This window comes from Helobdella robusta (genome assembly GCF_000326865.2).
Source record: "Helobdella robusta unplaced genomic scaffold HELROscaffold_8, whole genome shotgun sequence".
NCBI classification, from domain to species: Eukaryota; Metazoa; Annelida; class Clitellata; order Rhynchobdellida; family Glossiphoniidae; genus Helobdella; species Helobdella robusta.
In genome coordinates this window covers 5453094-5466146 of record NW_008705459.1, presented here as the reverse complement: position 1 = coordinate 5466146, position 13053 = coordinate 5453094, and the positions used below count along the sequence as shown (strand labels likewise).

Here is a 13053-nt window from a genome sequence, read left to right as displayed (position 1 = left end):
ATAGATAGATAGATAGATAGATAGATAGATAGATAGATAGATAGATAGATAGATAGATAGATAGATAGATAGATAGATAGATAGATAGATAGATAGATAGATAGATAGATAGATAGATAGATAGATAGATAGATAGATAGATAGATAGATAGATAGATAGATAGATAGATAGATAGATAGATAGATAGATAGATAGATAGATAGATAGATAGATAGATAGATAGATAGATAGATAGATAGATAGATAGATAGATAGATAGATAGATAGATAGATAGATAGATAGATAGATAGATAGATAATATTCACCAATATTTTGCAGGAATTTGTTTTAGAACACTTTAAATTGAGTTTTTTTAGCATAAAAACTCACTAATATATAAAATTATAATATAAATGTTACAGTCAATTCTTGTTATCGATTCTGTGAAAAGAAACGTATGAATTGAAACCATCTCATCTCTCTGTGCCAAGAGTAAATGTATCGATATATATGTATGTACGTACATGGCTGCTTTCACCACTCAGTTTTGCATTTTTGTCGAAAAGTACATAAACATCTTATGAATAAATAAATTGGAAGGAAGAAAATTTAATTTAAAATCTATAATCAACAAATTGAAATACATTTTTTACGATTACCACAAAGTGTGGTTTACAAAAAATTGAGATTGAAACTAGAAGTAAGAAATAGGGGTCTTAAGAAAATTATTACATTTTTGAAAATTGAATGTAAAAATTAAAAAAATTTTCATGTTTAAATGCATGTTTTAAATTTATAAAACACAAATATTGCCTGCAGTGATAAATGTTAATATCACCGTTGAATATGTATCTATATATATAATAAACATTATGCAATATCTTTGCTAAATAAAATTTTAATTGAGTCAGTGCAATTCATAACAGGATGGGTGATAATTTAAAATCAGAAATTATTAAATACGGCGAAAATACATCCGTCAGAGGACTATCAAAATATTTCAAGTCGAAAGATGTCTTTCTGAAGTTGCTGTGGCTTGGTTTGCTGCTGGGCTCGACAAGCTACATGTCGTACAGACTGTACCTGTTGTTCAGCGATTATCTCGAATATCCAGTGTCCACAGAGTATGGAGAAAAAGTTGTATGGTTTAAATTATTTTTGGAAAATGATTCTGGATATGGTTTAAAAAATGTCTATTATTTATTTACTTTATTCTTAATTATAAAAGTTTTGAGTATTTGTGATATAGTTTTTAAATTAAATTCTGAAATTTTCGTTTTAAACTTTGATTTCCAGATCGGACAATCAATATCATTTCCAGATATCACACTATGCAATTTAGACGTCTTTGCAGAAGGAGAACCTAAAGAAATTTCTGTCAAGGATTATTTAGAAAATTTGGAAAACTTTAAAAAACGGTTTCAAGCAATACTAAACAATAAAACAGCTATTCAATGGAACGAGCAACATATAGATATGAAAATAAATGGGAGCTCTTCAATTAAGTTGAGAGAAGTAGACGAAGCATTTGAGGAGATGACCTCACTGGCTGGTTATATAATCAATTTGAATAGAAGCCGTCCTCAATCTGTTGACTGTCCGCACTTTGTTGTTGATTGTAATTTTTTTGGCACAAATTGGTTTGAGACCAAAGACAAATGCTCTGTCAGCAGTTTTGCAAGAGTTTGGAATGCAAATTATTACACTTGTTACACTTTGAAAACTAGCAAGTTAAACGTTAATAGTTCAACAAATATTAGAGGGTTGAATGTGTTATTAAATGTTGGTCCTCCCAACTCCATTCAAGTGCCCTACAGATCTTCACTGACAAGTTCTCAAGGCAGAGGAGTGCAGGTGAGTGTGCACAGTCCTGGAACCCCTCCTGATCTCAAGCGTGGATTCAATGTGGCTCCTGGCACTGAAAACATCGTGGAAATCATTCAAACGAACAGAAATCGCTTAAAGTTACCTTACAACAAGTTTGTCAATATTAAATATTCAGAGTACAACCAAATATGCAAAATCGCAATTTAATGGATATTTTGAAAACCCAATAGATTGGGATGCACTGAAGATGTAACGTTATTCAGTTCATCCTCAGTAAAGTATACACCCGACGTCTGCATAGATTACTGTCAGCAAAATCTTGTGAAAAGTATGTTCAAGTGTTTCACTCATCAGCTAAACGTTCCTGAAAAAAAAATTGAAAAAACTCCGTTGTGTGGAAATTTGAGTGCTTTCATGAATGCCAACATGTCGATGACCGACGATGACATTTTTTTTAATTCCATCCTTCGACTTTCTGGATCTCTCCTTTGGTCTCAGCTCGACAAAGTTTATAGTAAGTGATAATTTGATGAGCAAATTATTAGATGTTAAAGTTTTTTATTTTTAAATTAAGCAAAACTAATCAAATACGACGAAAGTACGGAAATTTGTTCAGATAACTGCTTGCTGCCGTGCAAAGAAACTGTATACCAAACGTTCATCACGTCAGCTGCGTGGCCACAACCATCTGTGCAGTTTGATATTTTTAAAAAATATTACATTAATGGTGGCTGCATGGATAATGTTAAAATAAAAAATAGATACATCAATTATTTCAACAAACTCTCCAACAACACCAAGAAAGAAATGTTTTCTTCCAATTTAACACAAATGCAAGAATCTCTACTAGTACTGAAATTTATGATGAAACAGAATTTTCCATATTTCCAATCAGACAACCCAGCGTACACGGATGACATGATGATCGGATCGGTGGGAGGAATGTTGTCTCTCTGGTTGGGAATCACAGTGGCAAGTGGAGTGGAGGTCATAGAGCTGATCTACTTGCTGTTCAAACGCTGCTGGGAGAAGAAAATGCAAAATAAAAACACAACAAACGTGACGGAAACAACCAACGGAAAAGGTGATCACGTTATTGATGAAGATTTCCCATCGATTGCTACTACTTCAACCAAGTTGTAAGGTTTTGTTGGGACATAAATTTTTCTAATTTTCATTATTTCAAGTTATTGTTTGTTGGATATTGGTTGTAGTTTTGTAATAAACTATTTATTATCAAACAAATTTTTTAGTTTGTATATTTATCATATCTTTTGTATGATACATATCCGTTTTATGATACAAATCCTTCTAATGATACAGATCCTTTTTATTATACATGGCCCTCTTATGATAATATATTTTCTGTGGTAACTTATTTGACCACTCAAATTTTCAAAACATTTCTATAAACTATATTAAATATGCTTCAGGACGTACACAATAAAAAAATAAATAATTGGCGTGTGCGTGGTTGTGAAACGAAGGCGCGTGAATAGTTGCATCTGCTGTTGTTGTTCCAGCAAACATAACAATGAATGGAATCCCGCGAAACGATACAACAAAATTTTACACAAACGAGCAAGTTTTTTTTCAATTCATGTCACTGTTCGAATTCGGTGGCAAAGGGTAAAGTAGGTTGTAGGGTGCCATGGAGTTTGGAAATTAGTTGACCTATTTTTATTCAGCTTACATTTTTAAAATAAATCAGATTTGAAAAAACCATTTAAAATAAAAATTCTCTATTACAAAGTGGCTTGAGCGATTAAAAAATCGAATTCATACAAAATTTATAAAAAAAAAAATATGGTTGTAGCGAGTTGGCTGTCGGTAGGCAGGTGCTTTCAAAACCCTTCCTCTCCTAACATCCGTTTGAAATTTAAATTTGGGTTTTATTGTTAATTCTGCTTGTTTGACGTGATAAAACATCTTTGTACGTGAGTATCATTTCAAGTCGAACTTCATTATAAGTCTCACTGTACTTAAGTCACAACAAATATTACTTTCACAAGATATTAACGTTCAAACACTCTTATACGTTCATACAAACAAATTCTACAAATGTAAAATACTACTATGTAGATGACAATTTAGGTTAGGAGATATAAGTATATATAGGTTAAATGAAAGCTGCTGATGTTCAGCTCTTCACAAGGAAGTTTTTCCATTTAATTTATTATTTTATTGACTTCTTTCATTAAACACAACCGAAATTATCTTTTGTGATATACAAGGAATTATGGAAAACTTCTGTTTGTCCTTCAATAGTTGCTGATAATGCTTATCATGGCGCTATATAAATGACTTTGTTATTATTATTATTATTATTATCATCATCATCATCTGAAGCCAAAATCTCATTAGATATAATAACGACATTACAGGAAAGGAACGCAGCTCAGTGAACATGCCAACAACAATTCTTAAAAAGAGAACACTGAACTAAATAGTGAAACAAATGATGGATGAAAATTAAAGAAACGCACACACACCACACACACACACACACACACACACACACACACATGCATACCCTACATCAGCAGTTTGAGTTCCATCCATTTCACATGTTCGTTCACCTTGTTGTAGCTGGTTGGCATTTTTAAATCATTTTTATTCAAAAATTGAAAAAATATTTTGAATGTTGTGGAAGTTCAACAACTGTAAAATTCGTTAAAAAAAACTCAATTTAAATTTCAATAAAATTCAGTGAAAGTTTTTGATGATTTTAAATTTTGAAGATGCAAATAATGAAAATGCAAAGACGAATTCAACCCACGTATTTGAAATTTATCAAATTTTTTGTTTGCAAACAGGTCAATGGACGGAACATCGATGAAGAGATTGATCGGATGCAGCGAACAAACATAAGAAGTAGTGAAATGTTTTGAATTTCAATCGCGATTCTCATATCAACCAAAAATTTCATTTATTTTAAACTTTCAATAGATAGTTCTCTTTCCATTTCTTCTTCTTGAAATTTCGATCGTTGAAACTTCAAATTTTTATCATGCACATTTTTTTATTGTTTATATAAAACACACAATGAATTGTAAAAAAACTGATCGTTTATTAAAAAAAATTGTTTTTCAACGAAAGCAAAGCGCACGAGATTTTTACTTTAATTTTTTTATGCAGTTGTAATGCTGTCGCAAAATAATGACAAAAAAATTTAAAAAAAAATTGGATCAATACTACGTTGGTTTGAAACAACATCTCATGCTCAAATTTCAATGAATTAACAAACGAAAAGCAGTTACAAAGTATGTCTCAGCTAATGCTTTTATTAAAGAATGAATGAAATTCTAAAGTTAGAACTGTTGGAATATGGAAAACACTGCTCGATCAGAGGCATTTCAAAATATTTTCAAGACATATGGGTTTACGCATATCGGACGCATTTAGATTACTCGTCGTATTTCTTAATTTTCAGCGTTTTTTTTCAAAGTTAAATTGTTAAATTTGTGTTCATTTTATAGACAAAATTAAGGGGATTATGAATATATAATTTATTTTTTGAATAATATAAAATTTAGTTTTAAATTTAATCTTTAATAGTTTGAATTGAAAGGCAAATAATTTAGGCTGATTATTTACTGTAGCTGTTTATAGTTCTGTACATACACTCCTAAGAGTTGTGAAATTTGTTCTGATTGTAGACTGATACTAACGTTAAAGTCGAACATAAGTGCAGTTTAAATTTGCATGTCCAGTGTTTACGTTTTGAGTTGTTTTAATTGATGGCAGGCAGAAATAAATGTCAGAGTTGCAATGGAAATGCGACTTTAAAGGATTCGTTACAATGTAAATTATGTAGTTCAGTGACTATGCATTGGAAATGTAGTGGAGTAACTGAACCAACAACAAAAGAACTCCTGCAGGCTGTTAATTTCGTCTGGATATGTAAAAACTGCCTTGAACATATTGACATGTTTAGATCGAATAAACAACTAAGTGAGTTGACAGAGGAGATAAGAAAGTTGCAAGAAAGCAACGTCTCACTCAGTAATCAGGTAAAGATTGTTCAAAACAAACTTGACAGCAGAGATGATAACGAAAGTATTGATGACAGGATTGTGGTGCTGCAGGAAAATCTTAAAAAATCTTATGCAGATACTCTAAAAGATGTTGTGACTACAAATGTTGTGAAGTTAAATGATGAGGTGATAAACGACTGTTTCCAAGCGTTAAAAAAGGAGATGATCGAGACGAAGGAAGCAGTCAGCGTTGAGTTCAAAAATGTGCAGAAGACACTGGTCGAGGCATCTGAGGCTAAAGAGAAAGAAAGAAATATTATGTTGTTCCGACTGTCAGAACATGGTGATGACAAAAAGCGCATCATTCAAATATTTAAGCATTTGACAGATGATGCTGTAAATGACAAGGATGTCATTAAAATATTAAGATTGGGGAAGAAAAAGGAAAACTCAAATAGGCCATTGCTGATTAAAATGGACAACATAAAAATTAAAGCCCTTATAATGAGCAATCTCTCGAGACTAAAACTGTTAAACAATGAATTTGGTAATATTAGCCTCAGCCATGACTTAACCAAAGATCAAAGAATTGAACTAAAGAGTTTGGTGGACGAGGCTAGAAAACAAGAGGCAGCAAGTGGTGATTTTTTGTTCAGGGTGAGGGGTCCTCCAGGAAGATGGAAGATCATGAAATTACCGATGGTCAAGAAATGAATATGAATCCTGCTAGTGGTAGAGCGATGAATTGGTGTGATGCGGTGTCTTATGATGTTTGTGTTGCTTCTGATGTCGTTGATATGGATGATGCAGATGAGGATGAAACTATGCCAATTGTTTTGGATGTTGATGGATCATGTGTGTTGAACAATTTTGATGATGTGGATGCTATTGTAAATTGTGAATACTATATGCCAAATAACATTAGTCATTATTTTGTTTTCTGTGAACTTATCGATTTTTTAAATGTTTCAGCTAACAATAACTCTAATTTATTTTTACTGCATATAAATGTCAGAAGTTTGACTGCGCATGCTGATGATTTGGCACTGTTGATTAATGGTTTTCAATTATATGTTCCCTCAAATTGTTGCTTTAAGTGAAACATGGCTAAATGATGACACTAACTATGGCCCTATACTATCGTATTTTCCATGCCATAGTCTAGTTACGAAAAATAGGGTGGGTAAAAGGGGTGGGGGTACTGGTTTTTTAATTGATAAAAACTTAGCGTACGAAAATTTAAATTGTAATTTTTATCTCAGTTCCGACCTGTTTGAATGGGTCGGAATTAAATTTGCCTCTGACAATAAAAAAAATATAATCATTTGTATTTATAGGCCACCAAATTATAAATTGGATAATTTCTTATCTAAAATGCAGGAATTTTTATATGAACTTTTAAAAGACGATGTCAGTAGTGATGTTTTTATACTTGGGGATTTTAACATTGATTTGGCTGTAAAAAACCAGGCATCATTATCGTTTTTAAATCTTATGGCTCAATTTAATTTGCATCCAATTATCAACCAACCGACTAGAATAACATCAAGCCATTCGTCAATGATCGATAATGTTTTTACTAATTATGGCATCGGCGGCTGCCCTAAAGGAATTCTATACAGCGATGTTTCTGACCATTTACCTATTTTTCTTTGCATACCATTGAATGCTAAGGCTGTCGGTGGCAAAAACCCTTACATTAAAACCCGTTTGATTAATTCTGAGAACCTAAAAAAAGCAAATTGTTTATTACAGAATATCCAGGGGAACATGTCTGATTACGGGTCCGATTTTGAATCAAATTTTAAGAAATTCCTAAAGACTTATTTAAACTGCATCAATCTAGCTTTGCCATTGGTGAATAAAAAAAATCGCTTCCGAAGGCCATGGATGAATATCGATCTTTATAATCTTTCCTTGTATAAAAATGTTCTTTACAAAAGGCATCTACACAATCCATCCCCTGCAAATAAAAATGCATATAATAAGGTTAAAAATAAATTTATAAATGTCAAAAGATTCACGGAAAAAAAATATTTTGAAAATAAATTAAAAAATCAACCTGGAACAAAACACAGATGGAGGATAATTAATGAAATTTTGGGGTCAAAAAAATCATGCAATAAATTGTTCTCAAACGATGCCAGTGAAACTGCTAAATTGAGCACCGTTACAGGGTTGAATAAATTTTTTGTTGAGATAGGTAAAAATATCAATAAAATTTTAGGCGATGGTCAGTTGATTTCAAATGTCGGTCCATATGTGGTTTCTAATAACCCAATATTTATTCCACGAGACACAACTCCGGATGAGATTGTCTCGGTCGTTGGCAATTTGAATTTGAAAAATAGTTTTGATTGTGATTTTCTTTCTACTAAGATCCTCAAACATACTGTTTTTCATGTTGCTAGTCAAATCTCAAAACTATTTAACGATTCTATTAAAATGGGCAAATTCCCTGATGATTTAAAAATGGCTAAAGTAATACCGGTTTTTAAAGGTGGTGACCCGACTCTTTTTGAAAATTACCGTCCAATCTCAATACTGCCGGTTTTTTCCAAGATTTTTGAAAAGCTAATGTTCAATCGCATGTGGGATTATCTGATTGAGCATAGCGTGATCAATAGGCATCAGTATGGTTTTGTCCCAAAATCTTCAACTGAGAAGGCCATTGCCGAGTTGCATTTGTCTCTCTTGGAGAGTTTCGATAAGAAAAAATTTAGCCTGGGTGTTTTCATTGACCTAAAAAAGGCTTTTGATGTAATTGATCACGAAATTTTGCTACAAAAGTTGTCGATGTACGGTTTTCGTGGAGTTGTGTTTGACTGGTTCAGGTCGTATTTATCTGATCGGAGTCAGTTTGTTTCAGTTGATAATGTAGTGTCTCCTCCGTTTAAAATTCAAACAGGGGTGCCCCAAGGTTCGATACTCGGCCCCCTATTATTTATAATTTTTGTAAATGATATTTTTTCAATATCAGATAAATGTACTACAATCCTGTTCGCCGACGACACCAATATTTTTTTGTCGGGAAAAGACCCAAATGAATTGTTCCTAGAAATGAATCGTCAGCTCCAAAAATTCTGTGATTGGTTTTTGAAAAATAAATTGGCATTGAACTTAAGTAAATCATGTTATATTATATTTGGCCCTAAAATAAGTACTAATAACAAAATTCTAGAAAAAAATAAATTGTTCATTCAGGGCACTGTGCTCCCAAGAGTGCAATCGATAAAATTTTTGGGGGTTATACTTCAAAGTGATTTAAAATGGACCAATCACGTTAACAAAATAGTCAATAAATTGTATCAAGTTATTGGAATATTATTTAAAGCGAGAAACAGATTGGATACTGAAACAATGATGATGCTTTATTATTCTTTTCTATATCCCTATCTGCTGTATGGGAATGTTTTCTGGAGATCCGCAAGTAAATATCTAATCAATAAGATCATTGTGCTGCAAAAGAGTTTTATACGCCTGTGTTTCTCCTTAAGTTATCGTGATCACACCAATCATTTGTTCCGAAGTCATAAAATTCTTAGGTTTGATCAATTACACAATTACATTCTTCTGATTTTTCTTTATAAAATTCTTTCTTATAACGATTATAAGCACCTAAATGTTTTTTGTAAGATCACATCGGCCACCAGACAACATGGTATGTTGATGTCAAAAAAAGTTAGAACTTCTACTTACGATAGAAGTTGGGTTGCTAAGGGAGTTAGACTTTGGAACGTTTTAGCTATGCATAACCAATTGCAACTTACAATTGAACACTTTAAGCATTATGCTAAGAGCGAAGTTATGTCCATGTCCGTCGATGTTTAAGATGTTATTATATATATGTATGTGTGTGTATATGTGTGTATGTGTGTGTATGTATATATATATTTTTATTATGTTTAATTCTATTTAACGACTTGTCTACTTTGTGTTTTGTACATTGCACACGAACTTTAATTAGTTAAGGTGGTCTGCACAAGTAGTTTGTTACTTTTTTGATCTCCTGACTTATTTTTTCTGTCAAATAAAATTTGGATTAAAAAAAAAAAAAAAAAAAATTTTACGTCCAAGGATGTCTTCCTTAAATTGCTCTGGCTCGCGTTCCTGTTAGGTTCGACATCTTACATGGTGAAATGGTTGTACATATCGTTAACAGATTATTACACGTACCATATTATGACAGAATACGGAGAGAAGGTGCATACATGACAGTAGAGAATTGTTTTGCTTTCTCTTACTTGACTTAATTTTCTTGTTTTTATTGATTTTGAATAGTTTCTTTGATGTTTTTACAATATTGAATATATTGAATTTTTATTTTCCTTGAGATTAGTAGACGGTAAAATATTCATTCGTTTCAATAACATAAAAATTGATAAAATAAATTAAAAACCGCAGATTGGTAAAAGAATATCATTTCCAGATATCACTTTGTGCAATTTGAATCCTTTTGCTAGAGGCGAATTGAATGAGTTTTCTCTAAATCAATTTTTGAAAAAGTTGGATGACGTTGAACATCGCTTCTTCGAAATAACAAAATATGATCCCCACGTGTTCAGAGACGTTCTCCTCAAATCCGTAAAAGATTCCTTCAAAGAAATGGCCTCGGTGGCTGGTTTCATAATTAATACAAATAGAGAACTTATGGACTCAGACGATTGCCCAAATTTTATTTTTGATTGTCATTTTTTTGGCAAAAATTGGCTTGAAAGCAGTAAAAAACACATTTACAAAACGCTGGAATGTAAACTATTACACTTGCTACACGTTGGAAACCAACAGTTTGAACAGGCTCGACGACTATGATAAGAGGAATGAATTTGTTGTTAAACGTTGGTCTACCAACCATCTTGAAGATACCCTGCAAATCTTCACTGACAAATTCACAAACGAGAGGTGTTCAAGTGAGTGTGCACAGTCCTGGAACCCCTCCCGACCTCAAACGTGGCTCCTGACACTGAAAACATCGTGGAAATTGTTGAAACTGACAGAAAACGTTTGACAGAACCCTACAATGAGTTTGTGACGTTTTATCTATCTATTTACAAAATTTTATGCATTTCATTGGTTTTAATGAATTGCAGACTGGGCTGTACTGAGCTAAACCAGTTATCTAACTCTTCTGATATCTAATAACTCTTCTGATAACTCTTCAGTTATCTAATACACCAGCGAGATTTGTATTGAATTTTGTCAGCAGGAATATTTGAAAAATATATGCAATTGTCAGACGCATCTAATCAGCGCATCAGAGAATGATTCAGACAACGTGCTGTTTTGTGGCAACTTCAGTTTCATTGAGTCCATCGTCAAATCAGTTCTGTGTTTAACTTATTCATTCGTCTGGACCCAAATGAGCACTTTCGGGAATGGTAAAAGCGTTGCTCGATTTTTAAATCATAAACCAATTTCTATGTTTTAATTTGTTTAATTGTAGAAGTTTTCCACAAGATCAAAAAAAATTGTGAAAGAAGTTGCCCACTGCCTTGCAATGAAAAAACATACCAAACCTACGTAACTTCAACTTCGTGGCCGCAACCTTCAATACAACTTGATATGTTCAAAAAGTTTTTTATTGAAAGTGGTTGTATGAACTATCCTTAAGTGAAAACAAGATACAGCAATCTTTCCAATTATTACAACGAGTACATTAAAGATAACATCACTAAAAATCCATTCTTAAGTTCAACTCAACTGAAAGAATCTCTGCTTGAAATAAAATTTGTGATGAAACAAAATTTTCCATATTTTCAAACGGATAAGCCTGCTTACACGAGCGACATGATGATTGGAACAGTGAGAGGAACCCACTCCCTTTGGCTGGGAATAACTGTTGCGAGTGCAGTGGAGATCGTTGAGCTTGCGTATCTCCTGTGCAAACGATGCTGGGAAAATATATCAAGCTCAACAATAGAATCATTGACCATACACACACTATTTATAACGGTGCTGACAACAGACGAAAGAATAAACATTCCTCATGTAACATTTCTACGAAATTATAAATTGATTTTTAACACGGTAGACATTTCCATTTTAAATAAAATCTTAAATAACAATATATCGTAATACGTCTTTTGTACTTCAAAATAATAATCACGTTAAATTAAATTCAACGTGCAGCCTTGCATACAAGATATCAATTCATCGACATTCAATCGACAATTTTTGCAGCTAAACATTGCAAACGAATTGTACACCAACGATGATTCCAAGACAGAAACAAACGGCTGCGGTCATCGTAAGTCAGGTAAGGTATTCGTACGGTCCTTCCAAGCCGTTCTGTGTTTACATTTGAAATGATTTACATTAGCAGGTCGCACAACGTTAAAAAATGCGATAGCGCGCGCGCTCAACTTCACCGCGTTTTCCTGAAAGTGATTTAACATTACTATCGCAAACTCGCGTTTTCGTCGTCGTTATTTTTGTTTATTTTTCGAAAATGCGCCCATCTATATAGTTTTCGGTTGTTATGAGCGATAAAAGAAATATGTATTATTATAAAAATATTTTTTTTTTGTTGTTGTGAGTCATATTTGCAGCAGACTATTCGCTACAAGGTTGGTGTATTTTATATTTTTTTAAAAACTTAGTAAAACATGAGTAAAAATGACAATTTTAAAGAAATATGATAATTAACCATTTATTAACATTATGTAAAAATATTTTTGAAATTAGAGTAGAAGCAGAATATTTTTTTTATTTTTTTCCGTATGCACCACGCGGTCACGAAAATGCATTGTATTGGTCGTGTTTTTTCATCAGAATGTTCATAACTACTAAGTTTCATGGATGAAAACGACAATTTTAAAGAAATATGATCATTAACCATTTATTAACATTCTGTAAAAATATTTTTGAAATTAGAGTAGAAGCAGAATATTTTTTTGATTTTTTTCCGTATGCACCACGCGGTCACGAAAATCAAAGTGCGTTGTGTTGTATTGGTAGTTTTTTCATCAATCGTAGCTGCTAAGTTTCACAAGCAATGACAACAATTTTAAAGAAATGCAATAAATAACCACTTATTAACATTCTGTAAAAATATTTTTAAAATTAGAACACAAATTATTTTTTAATTTTTTTCCATGACTCCACAAGTCCACACGGTCAAACAAAAATGCATTGAAAATTGGTTGTCTGTGTTTTTTGAATAGAATAGTCATAACTATTAAGTTTCCTGCTTGATATTAATTATATTTAAGAAGTGTGATANAATTGTTTTATAATTATTTGTCCTGTATAAAAATAAATGATGCATA

General features: G+C 32.3%; 3 protein-coding genes across 3 annotated transcripts; all 3 read left to right on the top strand.

The window, feature by feature from the left end:
• Nucleotides 1-908: 908 nt before the first annotated feature.
• On the top strand, nucleotides 909-2951 carry HELRODRAFT_165877 (hypothetical protein; the record flags this gene model as incomplete). The annotated part of the gene is made up of 3 exons (XM_009032350.1): nucleotides 909-1960; nucleotides 2039-2322; nucleotides 2383-2951. 3 exons carry the CDS (start codon nucleotides 909-911, stop codon nucleotides 2949-2951), a joined length of 1905 nt encoding a protein of 634 aa, XP_009030598.1.
• A 2597-nt stretch (nucleotides 2952-5548) lies between these two features.
• HELRODRAFT_165876 (hypothetical protein) lies at nucleotides 5549-6499 on the top strand (the record flags this gene model as incomplete). Its single annotated transcript, XM_009032349.1, has 1 exon — nucleotides 5549-6499. The coding sequence occupies one exon, from the start codon at nucleotides 5549-5551 to the stop codon at nucleotides 6497-6499; it is 951 nt and encodes a 316-aa protein (XP_009030597.1).
• A 660-nt stretch (nucleotides 6500-7159) lies between these two features.
• Nucleotides 7160-12094, top strand: HELRODRAFT_165875 (hypothetical protein; the record flags this gene model as incomplete). Its single annotated transcript, XM_009032348.1, has 8 exons — nucleotides 7160-8110; nucleotides 9422-9508; nucleotides 9863-9988; nucleotides 10190-10572; nucleotides 10688-10787; nucleotides 10992-11163; nucleotides 11397-11773; nucleotides 11966-12094. The coding sequence occupies 8 exons, from the start codon at nucleotides 7160-7162 to the stop codon at nucleotides 12092-12094; spliced, it is 2325 nt and encodes a 774-aa protein (XP_009030596.1).
• Nucleotides 12095-13053: the final 959 nt, after the last annotated feature.